This window comes from Puma concolor, chromosome E1 (genome assembly GCF_028749965.1).
Source record: "Puma concolor isolate L17-30 chromosome E1, mPumCon1.1.hap2, whole genome shotgun sequence".
NCBI classification, from domain to species: Eukaryota; Metazoa; Chordata; class Mammalia; order Carnivora; family Felidae; genus Puma; species Puma concolor.
The window spans coordinates 40329259-40344108 of record NC_141680.1 but is presented as its reverse complement, the minus strand read 5'-3'; the positions used below and the strand labels follow the sequence as shown (position 1 = coordinate 40344108).

The window sequence follows — 14850 nt, the reverse complement described above, 5'->3', positions numbered from 1 at the left end:
TTTCATTCTTCCTGAAGGAGAGCTACAGCCATACTCTCTTCCTCTTCCCTGCTTGTGTCCTGTGTAGTCCCACTTCTCTGCCTTCTGTCATGCTCCTCCCTCAATTAGGATGTCTCATCAACCTCTCTGAAAAGCTACGTCATACCAGTTCATCAAGACCCTTCTCAAAATCTGGGTTTTCCAAGAAAGCTTTCCCTGCCCCAGGTACTCTTGAATGTTTTTCATTCCCTTAACACTTAAATATACAATTTCTACCAGACTGCCTTACCCTTGCCTTATAATTCTTTTTACAGAAGACGTGTACTCCCCTACTTAACTGCCTTGAGCATGGCATTTAGAATAAAATCAAAGACCTCCATAGAGCAGGGCTGTCCTTTCATGACTTCTAACATTTATTTTTCTCTGCTTCCATGCATACAGGTCTTGTTTCTCTCCCACTAGTTTGGAGACAGCTCAAGAACAGAAACCAGTTCTTCCAATTCTTCTGTTTTCTTGAATTCTTTCATTATTGGACCCTTTACTGTATGGCAGGGACAAGCTTTGGAACCATAACATGCCTAGGGAATGTTACGGAAGAGAGGATCTGGTTCAGCATATCCCCCCAGAATCTAGTGTCTACAAAATAAAAAAGCATCAGCAATACCTTAGACTCACTTTCAGTGCTTGACACATCCACCCGTTCTCTCTTCCCTCTACCAGCCACTCACCGCTGAGCACATCTGCCATCACTGCAGACCCTGCTCCTGCCTTCCCTGTGGCCAGAGAGCCTCTATTTTCTAACACACAACACCCACACCCCAAAGGTGGCTAAACTCTGTTTTCAGAATTTCTCAGCAGTTTGACAGGAGCAGTAGGACAGGGTGACCACAAATACATTTTTCAGTTAAGTGTGAGATAGGTCCTAATGATCACCTGTGTATCAATGATACATTTTTTTTTTCAAACAAAAGCATGACATACTTTATGAAAGGAGTAAAGACTGTGATCTTTCATCAAGAAAGCTTTTCTAAAACTTTCTACATTTGAAGTTCATTTACTTAAATCTCAGTCTGGTGACAATTTGTTTGGGGAGTGGTAAGTTGGAGGTTTGGGGGCTACTTTTTCTGCCCCTGTAGCTATTTAAAAAGCTGCAGAGGCTAGTTGCTGAGCATCCCCGCTGTTTGCAGCACTTCCGTTCCCCTGGCTCTCTAGTATTACAAGCAAAATAAGAGTTTGGGAATTGATTGGGTTGAGAGTCCAGGAACAGTAGAAGTGCCATGCTCCTGCACAGTGGTAGCTCCCCAGCCTTCCGTGAACCCTGTCCCAGTGTCCTCTTGCTTCTTTTTCTCTCCTTTTCTCCAGTGTCCCCTCTGATGTGAGCAGTGGAAACAGTTCACGTTGTAGCCTCAATTTAATGACATCTCTGACACTCCCTTTTGTCTGCCTGCTTAATTTATTTTGACTGTCCAAACATGTACTGTCAGCCACTGTCCCTTGAGACTTCAGCACCCATTGGAGCCATTCTGCCTGGGCTGGGTGTTCTTTTTTTTTTTTTTTTTTTTAATGTTTATTTATTTTTGAGAGAGAGAGAGACAGAGCATGAGTGGAGGAGGAGCAGAGAGAGAAGGAGACACAGTATCCAAAGTAAGGTCCAGGCTCTGAGCTGTGAGCACAGAGCCTGATGCGGGGCTCGAACCCACGAATCGTGAGATCATGACCTGCCGAAGTCGGACGCTTAACTCACTGAGCCGCCCAGGCGCCCCAGGGCTGGGTGTTCTTGAGCAGGTGGCACATCCTTCCTCCCTTTTCAAGGACTCTGGAAAATCATTTTACAAACTCTCTGCCCGTGTGTTCTTCCTCTTGTAATTATTTCTTTCACTTGTTCTAGGTGAGAAGCGCCACTGTTTTGACGTCAACTATAATCCCGGCTATATGTACGAGAAAGAGAGTGAGATGATACAGACCCGGATGATGGACCAAGCCATCAATAATGCCATCAGCTATCTCGGTGCAGAAGCCCTGCGCCCCTTAGTCCAGACACCACCTGCTCCCACCTCTGAGATGGTTCCAGTTATCAGCAGCATGTATCCCATAGCCCTCACCCGTGCGGAGATGCCAAATGGTGCCCCCCAGGACCTGGAAAAGAAGAATATCCACCTGCCAGAGAAGAGCCTGCCTTCTGAAAGAGGCCTCTCCCCCAACAATAGTGGCCATGACTCCACAGACACTGATAGCAACCATGAAGAACGCCAGAATCACATCTACCAGCAAAATCACATGGTCCCTCCCCGGGTCCGCAATGGGATGCCACTTCTGAAGGAAATCCCCCGCTCTTATGAACTCCTCAAGCCCCCACCCATCTGTCCAAGAGACTCCATCAAAGTGATCAACAAAGAAGGGGAGGTGATGGATGTGTATCGATGTGACCACTGTCGAGTCCTCTTCCTGGATTATGTGATGTTCACTATTCACATGGGTTGCCATGGCTTTCGTGACCCTTTTGAGTGTAACATGTGTGGATATCGAAGCCATGATCGGTATGAGTTCTCATCTCACATAGCCAGAGGAGAGCACAGAGCCATGCTGAAGTGAACATCTGGTCTCCAAGATGATTTACGCCTGAGCATTCAACATAATTTGTAAAAACCGACACCCCACCTAACAAATTATTCTCCAAACTCATTTCCAAACTCCCTTCCATACCATTTTTAGCGTCCAAAGAGTCATGTTCACATGGGCAACAGGGAAATGCTGTCTTCATTCAGAAATTGTTTGCAGATAATATCGTGTTATCATTTTTGTTAAACCTTTGTTTTCTCATTAGGGACTTGAATTTTTATGATATTTAAAAGCCAGTGAAGTATTTGGTCATTATCTTTTGCAGCAATGGAACAAGCAGTCCTTGGAGTTTGTTGCCATTCAAAAGAATCCCCCAGTTGTGCTGCAAGAGACATTCTTTCTGAGATACACAGATACATCAGCCATATGTGGAAAAGCATTTTGGTCATCTGCCTAGGTCCACAAAGAAGAAGAGCTCACCAGCTAACCTGGCTCGGAAGCCATGCCCTTCTGTACTTAACACAGGCTGAAAGTCTAGGATATAGTCTCCTCATCCCAAATTATACTCTAATGGTAAGGAAAAGAACAGCCATAAAACAAGTATCTGTTACCAGTAACTGAAGACTGAAGTCTCTAGGCAGCAGACCCATTTCTTAGCACACAAGGGGGAAAAAATCAAGTCATCCAATGATACTTCTGCCTCTACCCTTTAACCTTCCCATCATCAATTAAAAGTTGCTTTAGTTTAAACCAGTCATGAATAGGAGAAATTCTATATCAGAAGAACGGATGGCTTTAAACATAGACCATCATTGAAACTCCAGGAAGTTGTCAGCTTTGGACGATGGCATCCATTTCCTATGATCAAGACTGGCAGAACTGGGCTCTGAGGGGGAAACGGTTCAGAAGCACCATGGGGCAGTGAGGGGGGTGGGTAGTTACCTAAAAGTTCTTGGTCTCCTTCATGGAGCATTAGTGTACAGACACTTACCAATGATTTCTTTTTTTGACAAAAAACCACCGAAGAATCCAAAATGAGTGACTTAGTCTCCCCCTCCCCACAGGAGAGGAATCAGGGACAGATGTCATGTGTGTTGTTTGGGTCTTTGATGAGCTTCCTGACGGGGTGAGGAGGGGGCAACTCTGCTGACAGGTTCTCCTTGATCAAGCAGGGTGGGTTTCTCTCTCCATTTTAAGTGGAGCTGCTGTATGCCACGAAAACTCCTGAAAGATCTTGATTCTGCACATGTATCGGTCAGCTTTGTCATCTGTTACGGGAAATACGCTATCAAGGGAAAGTTCAGGGATAATTGTAAAATTAGTATTGCAATAGGGGTCACGAAATCTGTTTGTGAATTCCATATTGGCTGCTAATTAGCTGTATGACTTTGGGCAAATCACTTAACTCTTAAAACTAAGTTTCTTCAACCATAAAGTAACAGTTGGGTTTATACATTCTCTAAGGTCCCTTCCAGCTTTAAATGTATGCGATTATGCTGTAACCACAGTCACTTTTTAGACCTCTTAATGCATGGGTATTAAGCAGAAGAGTATGTATATGAATATCTGTTTCACATTGCTTTGGTGTGAAAATGGTAGTGTTGTTAAATTTTTCCTTTAACCACTGAGTTGTGAATGTGAAGAGGATGGTGGGGAGGAACAAAAAACAGGAAGGTATTTTGATCTTGCCCCAAAGTATATACACAAAGTGGCACCTGCAGCTGCTTGCCAAAGCCTTTTTTTCTCTCTCTCTCTCCTTTTTAAGAACTGGTGTTAGCGAAAATAAATTCTGCTTCCAGGGACAACTTCATGGAGCCTAGTTACACATTAAGAGTCAGCTTTGTGCACCTTTCTACCAGAGCCAAGAATCCCCAATTCCTGGTAGATTAGTGTTTTATGTATCTGCCTTGATATTTCGAAAGGGCTTAGGCATTAGACTTCAACTCAACTAATTTATGTGCTGCCAGTAATTAAAATGTTCCACCTCAGACTGCACAAATGGCTTATCCTTCTTTGTAGCATGGCGTCTGTCTCAGGGAAAAAAAAAAGACTTTGTGAAATTCCATGGTAACAGTCCCAACATGTCTGAGATTTCAGCTAAAAGACTAGACGTATTTCAGTGCGTAGTCTTCACTATGTTTCCGTAATCCTAGACCCCAAGCTACGCCAGGTTGCTTACACCCGTTGTGGCCGAGGAGCTGCTTATTATACTCTTGAAATGCCGCACATCCTGTTGGCTCTTCAGGGGACAAAAGAAAGACTATTTGGAAGCAAGAATTAGTAGGAGAGAAAGCTTGGGAAAGCGGGCATTTCCACCAGATTAGTGGGAAAGTCCTTCTGCAGAAGCCAACTCTTGCACCTTAAGAGTGAAAGAGGCCCATCCCACTAACCTAGGGACTTTTGTGTAGATATGACCCTCATTTTCCCTGTGACTAATAGATTTTCTAAATGATTTCTATTCTTCTGAGGTCAGTCTTCTGAGTGGGGTGGCCACTCAGAAATGCTACTTTCATTGTAGCATTCTGGGCCTAGATTGGGACACACCGAGTCCGGAGAAAATTTGCATGTACAAACTGCATATTCTTAAATCTTAAAGTCGAACCAGTTAATATATAGTAGTGGTTGTCACCACACAGGTGAATATTTCCTTCTGTAGGCACTCCTTATACCAATTAATGTCCCTGCCCACCGCTTGCTGGTAAAGAGGGTAAAGGAGAATCTTAGCAAGATTGCTTAGTGAGAAGGGCAGAATCAGGATTCACGTTCAACCATGTTGGACAGTGAGATCTCCTTTCCCAGCCAGAGTCCCTCTGAACATGAACGTTGTGGGTCTTCGCTCATCTTCATTTCCCACCACACACCCAGGAGGCCACAATCTGAGGAACAGCCAACCCCATGGAAAGTTCCCTTGCAGCCAAGGTGACAGAATTGGGGTGAGGCGGAAAAGGAAGAGAACTGGCTCTCCGGATGTTCCTTACCACCACTTGAATCATTGCACAGGTATTTCCTAACGGCATAGAACTAAACAGAAGTTTTCTCCCCCATTACCCTCCACCACCATCACCAAGGACAAAAAGACATTAATAAATCTATCAGTCTTGGGGCACTGAGTGGCTCAGTCAATTGAGCATCCAACCCTCGGTTTTGGCTCAGGTCATGGTCTTGCAGTTTGTGAGTTCAAGCCCTACATCAGGCTCCACGCTGACAGCCTGCTTGGGATCTCTCTCTCCCTCTCTCTCTGCCCCTCCCATGCTCATTCTCTCTGTGTCTCTTGAAATAAATAAATAAACTTAAAATTTTTTTAAATAAATAAATCTACCAGTCTTTAGATTCTTTAAGTCATTCTCCCCAAAAGATATTTGCCTTGACACAGATAAGCTAACTAATCTTATGCCTTGTTACCTATTTTGAGCTGTTCCTGACTCAGCTTCTGATTTTGTCAGTGACAAAATTTCTCACCTTTCAAATGCAGTGCTTAACATTTGCTAGGCCCATACTCATAGTGGTGGCCCAGATATAATATGACCTCAGATTTCTTTTGCAAAGAAAAAGGTCTGAAAACACAGAATTTTGCTTAGTTGAAACACTGTGTTATGAACAAATCTCACACTGACATGAAGTTTTTCCAAGTAGTCTCTGTATCACTATTCTTATTCTCCTCCTCTGCTTTTTCCCCTCTGATAAATGTGAGGTTTAATGTGTTTTAAGGGAAAAAGCAATACTGCTGATAAATATCCCAGCACAGACACAGTAAGACCGTAATGGAAATGTTAAATGCTTAGAGTCCTAACTTTAAAATGTACCCCACAGAGAACAGGTCTGTTGGTCTCCAGTGGAGATTTGGAAACTCCAGGCCACTCAACATTTGAATCCTCAGAGATAGCCAACCTCTTTCACAAGGGCTTGGAATTGAGATTTATGAGCTCAAGAAGAGAAAGAAAGGGGAGTGATAAAAATTTTGCCCTAGGAAGTAGCATCCAGTTGTGCAGAAGAGATACTTCTCCTTTAAAGAATTGGGAGCTAATTTTTTAGGTTCAGACAGTACAGTTCAGAGAACTCTCTATAAGCAGAGTTCAGAAAAGCAGAATGGATTTGAAACTTCCGTGCCTGTGAAGAAGACAATTTTGGCCTGAAACCAAAGGCTAGAACTGGGCCACTCTAGGAAAAGGATGCTGTTCTCTAAAGATAAAGGACTGACTGGTTCTGCAAATAATCAGTGAACCCAGGGCTGGGCACTGCCTCTAAAGACCGTGGACTCAGAAGAGCCTGGAAAAGAAGTGTAGGCTTTAGACTTGTGTGAGCTCAGAATACAAGACTGTAGCTCCATTCACCCCAACTGTAGATAGTGTGTGCCCCACCATGCCATCAACATGATAAACAGGTCGTTGCACTTTGAAAAGTTGAATGCAAGTTTCCTCCGAATATTACGAGTGGACTGCTGAATATTCATATCGATTGAGCTGTTCTTTGAAAACGGAATGTTAATGTTTTGATTAAAAAATGTAAGGACAGAATATCTACCTCCCAAGGATGTTATGAAGTTTTATGTAATTTTGTCTATGGGGTGATGTTACTGTTTTTTTTTGGGGGGGGATTATGTTGGATGGTTACAAATTTTCCACTACGTGTACTGTATGTGGATTTAAAGACATGGAGATATTCCAAGGCCATACTAGGACCACAGTTCAGTCATTCAGTAGCCAGTGGAGGCATGTGATCTCTAGCACAGTCTCCTTCATGTTATTTTAATTCATAAGAGTAAAGAACATGCTGAATATTAAAACCAATATGAGTTAACCACATGCTACAGACACTTCACGGCACTGCAGCCAGGAAAGTAGAATGGCTTTGCTCCCTCCCTGTCTCATGAGCTCTTGACTATTAACTCCCCAAGTAACTTAGAGTTTCCTCAAATGCTCCTCACTATCCATCTCCCTATTGACCCTACTCTAGAAAGCCTGGAGAGCAGTCCCATAATGTAACCCCCCTTCTCCCAAGCCTGTGCCACACCTCCCAAGCCTGTGCCAAGCAGATTCTGAAGCTGCTTTTCGTCTTCCTCTCATAAAAAGACTGAGAACAAACATTTTAACATAGTAAGAAAATGGAGCAGCCTTGAAAATGATCCCATTGTCAGTGACTCATTTATACAAGGACTTTTCCAGGTTAGCAGACAAAAACCCTTGTTGGTGGGCCTGCTTCTGTGGGTTCACAGAAACCAAATTACTGTGGGTTGCAAAGAATTAGCAGGTCATTTGAAAAGCAGACATCCCTTCACCCAGACTGTGGTTTTGCATGCTCAGGTTCTCAGTCTATGAGCTTTGGTGAGGGATCATTTTGGCTACTGGAAAAACCATAGGTTATTTTTAATTTCTGGTTGCCAAAGCCACCACACGTGTGGTCTGTGGATGACCCTTGTCTGCAGAATGACAGGGGAAGAAGGGAACCTGGTTTGGGGGTTCAAAGTGGCCTTTCCCCCAGGAGGAAGGGAGGGAGCCCTTGCTGAGTGGTTTCGACACGGCCTGTGCTCATAGCATTCTCTCTGGGTTTCTCAGAAATGCCCTCCCTGCCCAGCAGTGACCGTCTCTCTTAACTCCTCTCATGTTTTACCCAGAGTCCAACTATTTTAGAGCATCGTAAGGTGCCCTATTCCTCTGTAACGACTGTTTAAAGAAAGTCAGCTTCTGAAATGTAGCAATGCTAACCTTGCCAGAACCATAATGAGCGCATCACATAAAAAATAAAAAAAAATAAAAAAACACAAAAAAACACAAAAAAACGAACAAACAAACAAAAAAAACCTGCTGATAGTTTTCAAGATTTCTATATCATGTTTGATTTTTACACTGAAAAATAAAAAAATATATACTGGTGTGTTTAAAATTAGTCATTGTGCATGCCTATCATTTATAGCTGTCAGAAAATGGAAGGACTTAATTCTGCCTCTAGGACTGTTTTCTTAATTTAGTCCCTGTGGCTATTTCTTAAGTCTAAGTACCAAGGTGAATGAAATTATCACTGAAATAAGGCATCTACTCTGATGCCTTCCTGAGCCTGCCATTGGCATCCTATTGCTGGCCCCCATACCCCTATACTGGGGTTCTCATTCCACCGGCCCTTAGTTCACTAAGGGGACCCAAGGAAGTTGGGGCCTGGATTTGGCTGGCTCAACACTGCAGTGTCTCCCAGTGCCAAGACACTGCTCTGCCCTTGTTCCCAGCATGGGTTCTTTCTAGAAGATAGGCAAGCCCTGGCTTTTTCACTGCTAGGGTCTCAGAAACATCCACCTCAGGAAGTTCAAGTGAAGTCACTAAACTCAGCCACACTTACTTTTTTTAAGGTTTTATTTATTTTTTTAAGTCTTATTTATTATTTTGAGAGAGAGAGAGAGAGAGAGAGAGAGAGAGAGAGAGAATCCCAAGCAGGCTCCACACTGTCAGCACAGAGCCTGACTCAGGGCTTGAACCCACGAACCGTGAGCTCATGACCTGAGCCCAAATCAAGAGTCCAATTCTTAACCAACTAAGCCACCCAGGTGCCCTAAGATTTTATTTTTAAGTAATCCCTACACCCAACATGGGGCTCAAACTTACAACCCCAAGATCAAGAGTCTCATGTTCCCCCCGACTGAGTCAACCAGGCACCCCAGCTGCATTTAAAAATAGTCTTAAGAGGGGCGCCTGGGTGGCTCAGTCGGTTAAGCGTCCGACTTCAGCTCAGGTCGTGATCTCACGGTCCGTGGGTTCAAGCCCCGCGTCGGGCTCTGTGCTGACAGCTCAGAACCTGGAGCCTGCTTCCGATTCTGGGTCTCCCTCTCTCTCTGCCCCTCCCCCCATTCATGCTCTGTCTCTCTCTGTCTCAAAAATAAATTTTAAAAAATTAAAAAAAAATAGTCTTAAGATACTTGGAGGCCCAAACCTAAGGTGCTGGGGAGAAAGTCCTAGGAGAATGGCACAGACATTATTCAGCTTTCGCCTGGTCTTGATATCTTCTGGTCTCTCTTAGAAAATATCAGAAAAGAGAATGGGGGGTCATCTGGTTCTGCTCAACCTCTTCCAAAACGCCTTCCTTTTCCCCTCCTCTGTGAGAGAGGCAGAAAGAAGCCATTTCTGAAATTTAGGATCAGCAAAGGTGGGGCCAGGTTGGGGGCAGCTTCCTCTGTCTCTACGCTCAGCACCATCTCCTTCCCTACAGCACCAGACTGCTGGAAGATCTCCAGCAGGTTTTGCACTCTCAGCACTAAGGGAAGGGAGAGAGGAATCGTGTCACAGCCCACCTTTGTATTATTACATTAAGTACTTTGAAAAGTGGCCTCTGGGTAACTGAGTGGTATGTGGCCTTTTCCTCCCCACTGCCTTCCCAAAGCGAGCAGCTCAGAGGGAAAGGGAGACCAGGAGACCCCATCCCATTTGCCAGTGAGCAGTGGAGAGAGCTGTGAGGCTGGCTGGTGCTGGGCTTGGGGCTGGATTGGCTTCCAGCCTAAGGACAGTGTCCTTTCCTAATTCTTGGAACTGATGTGACACTTTAGAGGGTGGTAGGCCTGGCAGAGGAGGCCACCCCACACCTGCACCTGCCTCCTTCCCCTCCCCCATCACTCAACACAACCAGGCCATTCACACTGCCTGCGGTGCCCAAACTTCCACCTGCAGGCAACTGCCATCCAAGGGCAGGCAAGGGCACAAGGACCTGTGTCTCTCCCCTCGCCTCTCATTCCCTAGCACCCAAAGTTTGAGCAAAAGTGGAGATGAGATCTCTGGGAAGGCCAGGAATGGTGAGGGATGGTGAAGGAGCACATTGGGCCCGGGACACAAATTCTGGCTGCAGAACATTCCCGGTCAGACAGTTGTTTGCATAAAAGCCAAAAGCCACTGCACCTGGGGTGGGAGGCCCTCTGGGGAGGTACTCCCTGGCTTGGGGGAGAGGGGGAAGGAAGGTGTCATGGAAAGTCCCTGAAGGACACGGGGCGTTGAATTTGCTGCGGTTTTGTTTTTAACTCTGTCTTGACCTGTGAAGTAGGCAGCTGCCTCCCTTCCCCCCAAATAACAGACCTTCCCCCAGAATAACACGAACATACCCAAGGAAAGAGCACTGCAGTGGAAAGTATGGAGGTTAGAGGGCCTGTGGGTGATGTAAACTGCCCCCCTTCCCCAGGACTGGTGGGGCAGGAAGCCCAGAGCAGTCTTTTCCCATCACCTCACCTCCCCCCCTACCCCCCAGGCCCCCTGGCCCAGAAGAGCTGTCTAGTCAAATAAACCACAGCCCTGGGGGTGGCTGGTGGGAACTAGGGGGGGCAGATGCCACCTCTTCTCCGGCCTTGTCCTTCCACCAGGTCACTCCCCATCCCACCCCCACTGGAATTTGTCTCTCTGCCTCCCTGTCACTCACAGAGCCTACCACCCTCCCTAGACTCCTGGATGAAGGGGGTGAAGGGGGAAACAGAGTCAATGAATAGAGCAAAGCTCTGAAATGTCAGTAAAGCAAATGGCAGCCTGGTGCAGACTCCAGCTGAGTACTTGGACTCCTGCGGTCCAACCCCAGCTCTGCCACTCTCTGGGTGAACCTGGGCACTTTGCTTTCCCTCTCTGGGCCTTCATTTTTCCCTGGAACTGAATCTCTGAAGTTCCTTCCAGCTGAGACCGAGTCTGGCCTCAGCCCCATTGCTCTGGCCAGGCCCTTCCTCTAACTCGAGAAACAAGAGGAAAGAAAGGGGGTACCGTGCCCTCTTCCTTTTCTCCCCACCACACCTCAGGCATTCACAGGGAGGTTCGGCGCTGGAGCTAGGGTTATGGCGGCCTATGATTTTCCCAAACGATCACTTTCTAAACCATTCTATGAAATTCCAATCCTGGCCCACAGGAGTGTGGGGGACGAGGAGGTGACAGTGGAGTTGTAGCCTCTGAATATGGGCACCGAGGCTGGGTCTGAACTCCCGGTCCCGTCCTCTCTCAGTTTCTCTTAATTCTGTGTGGACGCCACACCAGATTCCCGGTTGGGGGTGCCCAGGTGAGGAAAGCGAAGGCCAGGCGGAGGGGGGAAGAAGGGGTGCCGTGCGGCTCGAGGTGGGAGCCGAGGGGGGTGTGAGGGGAGGGGCAGCTGCACTTCTGAGAAACAGCTCCGGCGTCTCAGCAGCCCGCAGCCTAACCCCCTGCCTGCGGCTTCACAGCTCGCTCCTCCTGCCGCCCACGCCGCTCGGGGCCTCTCCGGGGGTCGGCAGCCCCCGCGGAGGCGGCTGCTGCTGGGGAGGAGCCGCAGCTCCGGAGACAGCGGAGTGGAACCCATGGCGTGGGGGTGGAAAATGCAGGGAGGCACGGGGCGCGTGACACCCCGAGAGTAAAAAGTCATCCCTCCCCCGGGGTCCCGAGCGCCAGCCCTCGGCACGCCTGTGTGTCCCCCCTCCACCCCCACCCCAGATGCTCTTCCATCACACCGGGGTAGGATCCAGAAGTGAAACTGCTCGAGGTCACAGCCCAGCGCCGCCGCTGCGCCCCGCCCCGCCCTTCCGGGCACTGCAGCCCGGCAGGATCTCCCAGCTCTCGGGCGACTGCCGCGGAGGAAACTGGGGGAGGGGGAGGGGAAGTGCCCCGCGGGGCAGTCTGCAGAGCGCGGCCTTCTCTCCCGGGGGTGCCCGAGCGTAACCACGAGTAGGAACCTCGAGAGGCGCGGACTTGAACAGCGCGAGCGGAGCGGCGGCGCCTGCACTCCCCGCCACGGCCGCTGGGTGTCACTGCCGCCGCGCGGCTGAGCGGCTCGGGCGCGGTCGGAAGGCGGGGGCGCGGGTCCCAGGGAGCGGGAGCACTGGGTCCGCAGCGCCCCGGAGGTCCTGCCTGGCCTTGGCCGTGGAGGCCCCGCGAGGCTTGGCTGCGACGCTCAGACCTCCCTCCACTCCTGGCGTCCTGAGGCCCCCACGCAGCCCACCAACTCGCAGCGAAGAACAAAGTAACCCCGGGCCCCGCGACGGATGGGCCCGCTGCCGTGGCGCCACGCGAGCCTCCTCCAGGAGTTCCAGAGACCGAGGAGCGTACTCAGCGGCCCCGAAGCGCGCCCCCTGGCGATGCGGGCCGGCTTTTCCCCGCGACCGCAGCTCCCCGACTGCTCCACGCCCTCCAGCCCAGCAACCACGCGCAGGCCGCGTCGTTGGGGACGGGGGAGGGGGGGGGGGGGGGCGAGGAGAAGGGAACCAAAGGGCAGGCGGCGGGTCCAGATCACCTTCCTCCTCTGCTGCGGTGCCAGAGCGACTGCTGGATTCTCACTCTGACTCCTGCCTCGTCCGACTCAGGCCTCGCCTTACTCGTGCAGCGGCCCCTCCGCACCCCCCAGCTCATCCCTTAGAAGTGTGGGACGCGGTGGCTCAGCTTGGAAGTAGAGAACCAAAAGGTGGGAACCCGTATCGGGACTGATGGGTGTTAAGAGGGCTGGGAGAAAGGAGATGCCCTGGAATCTTTTGGAAAATGGAGATAGTGTCTGCTAGGAATACCCACTGCTGTCACGTCCTGAATCTAACTCAGGGCGCGGGGTGCGCAGGTAGATGCAGAGGAATACGTCCTTGGGACAGGTCAACCCACATGGGACTGAATTTCAGACCTCAGTAACGCCCGGTAAAGCACAACCCTTCTCAGCCCAGACAGCACCCACGCTTCCTAACACTCCTTCCTGTATGGAGATCATGGAGAACCCCTCCGTCCCCAGGATCACCCATCCTGTGGCTGTAGACTCCAGCCTCCAGTTGCAACATCCAACTTCCCCAAGATCCCAATGTCTTTTCCCTCCTCTCTCAACTCCCTACCCCTGCTGGAAGCTCAGAATCCTCTGTCCTAAGAGGCCACACTGCACACCTCACTCCCCAGCCCCAAAGCTAGGGTTCCGTCCAACAGTGCAGGACAGGAAAGCAGACTCTGCCGCAGACCTTACCTCCGTGCAAGTTGGATCCACCAACCCCTGACCTTTCTGCTAGACAGAGTCAGCACACAGTCACACAGTAATGGAAGCCTTTTTTCCAAATACACCATGAAGCGGAATTCCCAGATATAAAGGCAATCAATGCTCTCCCCAACCCCACCCCAACCTGCCCCCCAATTCCTGCTGCAACCCTTGGAAGTGGGAAGCCAGTAGTAAACTGCTTATGTAGACAGTTTGGAAGAAAGGATCCTCTGAATGGCCGTGGTCTCCCCTGCCTGTCTCCTTTTATTCTTCCCTCCCTCCCTCCTCAGGGTGCCTGGCATGGGCACAAGGAAGGAGCCAGGCAGGATCACTGACCCAATGTTGAACCCTCTACTGGCACCAGGAGGGCCTCCACCCATGAACTTGGAGGCAGTGCAGGTTTCATTGAACAGGATGTCTGGGGAGCAGGGAGAGCATAAATTGTCCAGAACGTTGTTTGGATGTCCCACGTAGGGCAGCCTATGGGAGGTGGACTTTCCTAGACTCATGCCCACCTGTTCCCAAGTCCAGAAAGTTGGCAGTAGCCCTCCCTGCCCTCCATGCTTGACCAAGCAGGGAGGTCATCCCTGTGGCCACACCCTCCTCCAGGCCCATGGTGCTGCCAAAGACAGCTATACCCTGGCACCAGGCCCACACCAGCCATACTAGCCCCAGGAGCTGGTGTCTATGATGTACTATAGGCCATTTAGAGCCAGCCCCCTGGATGTGGGCCCTCCATTGCCCTCTCTCAATGCCTGGGTCCTCCTCAGCATAGGGAGATTACAGGGAATTTCCTTTTCTTTTACAGAGGCTCTTTGTAATTTCTGAAATGTTCTTTCATAGGCACATATACTTTTTATAATCAAACCCAATAACTCGATGTGGAAAAGACAGTATCTGAGGTGCCAGCCTCTACCTTCTCCACGGTGCCCCTGCCTCCCTCCCACCAGCCCAGTCTTCCTCATAGCCACAAGCCTCCTCTGACCGCACTGCAGCTATCCTTGGAATTCCCTTGTGCTGTCTGGCCTCTGTGGCTCATGCTTCAGCCTCTTTTGGCAGGAGAACAGCAGCATTCTTCCCATGTCTTCAGAGCTGGGGAATCTTGCCCTGGGTGCCTCTGCAAGCTGATCTTGAGGGGCCCTTGTCCCCCACACTCTCAGCTGCTGCCTTTCCTCCAAGAAGCCAGAGAGCTCAGCCACCCAGCAAGGATGTTCCGCTGCTGATTTCCAGTATCCAGCTCAGGGTCAAGCCAGCTGCAACCTCGAAAGGTCCCCGATGGCCCAGATCCTTCCTAGTGACCGGCACCGACAACGGAGGGGACAGAGAACAAAGGGCAGAGAAGGGCTATGTTCTACCACTTGCAAGCTGGACTGAGTCTGACCTCTGTCTCTAACTCCA

General features: G+C 49.3%; 1 protein-coding gene across 3 annotated transcripts in view; it reads left to right on the top strand.

Moving 5' to 3' along the window:
- The window catches only part of IKZF3 (IKAROS family zinc finger 3), a 94784-nt gene extending 86363 nt beyond the window's left edge, over nt 1–8421 (top strand). For all 3 annotated transcript variants that reach the window (XM_086687211.1, XM_086687210.1, XM_086687212.1), the window contains one exon: nt 1868–8421. In XM_086687211.1, the coding sequence (XP_086543337.1) occupies nt 1868–2571 (704 nt within the window). In that variant the 3' untranslated portion in view covers nt 2572–8421. The remainder of the gene's footprint in view (nt 1–1867) is intronic.
- Nucleotides 8422–14850: the final 6429 nt, after the last annotated feature.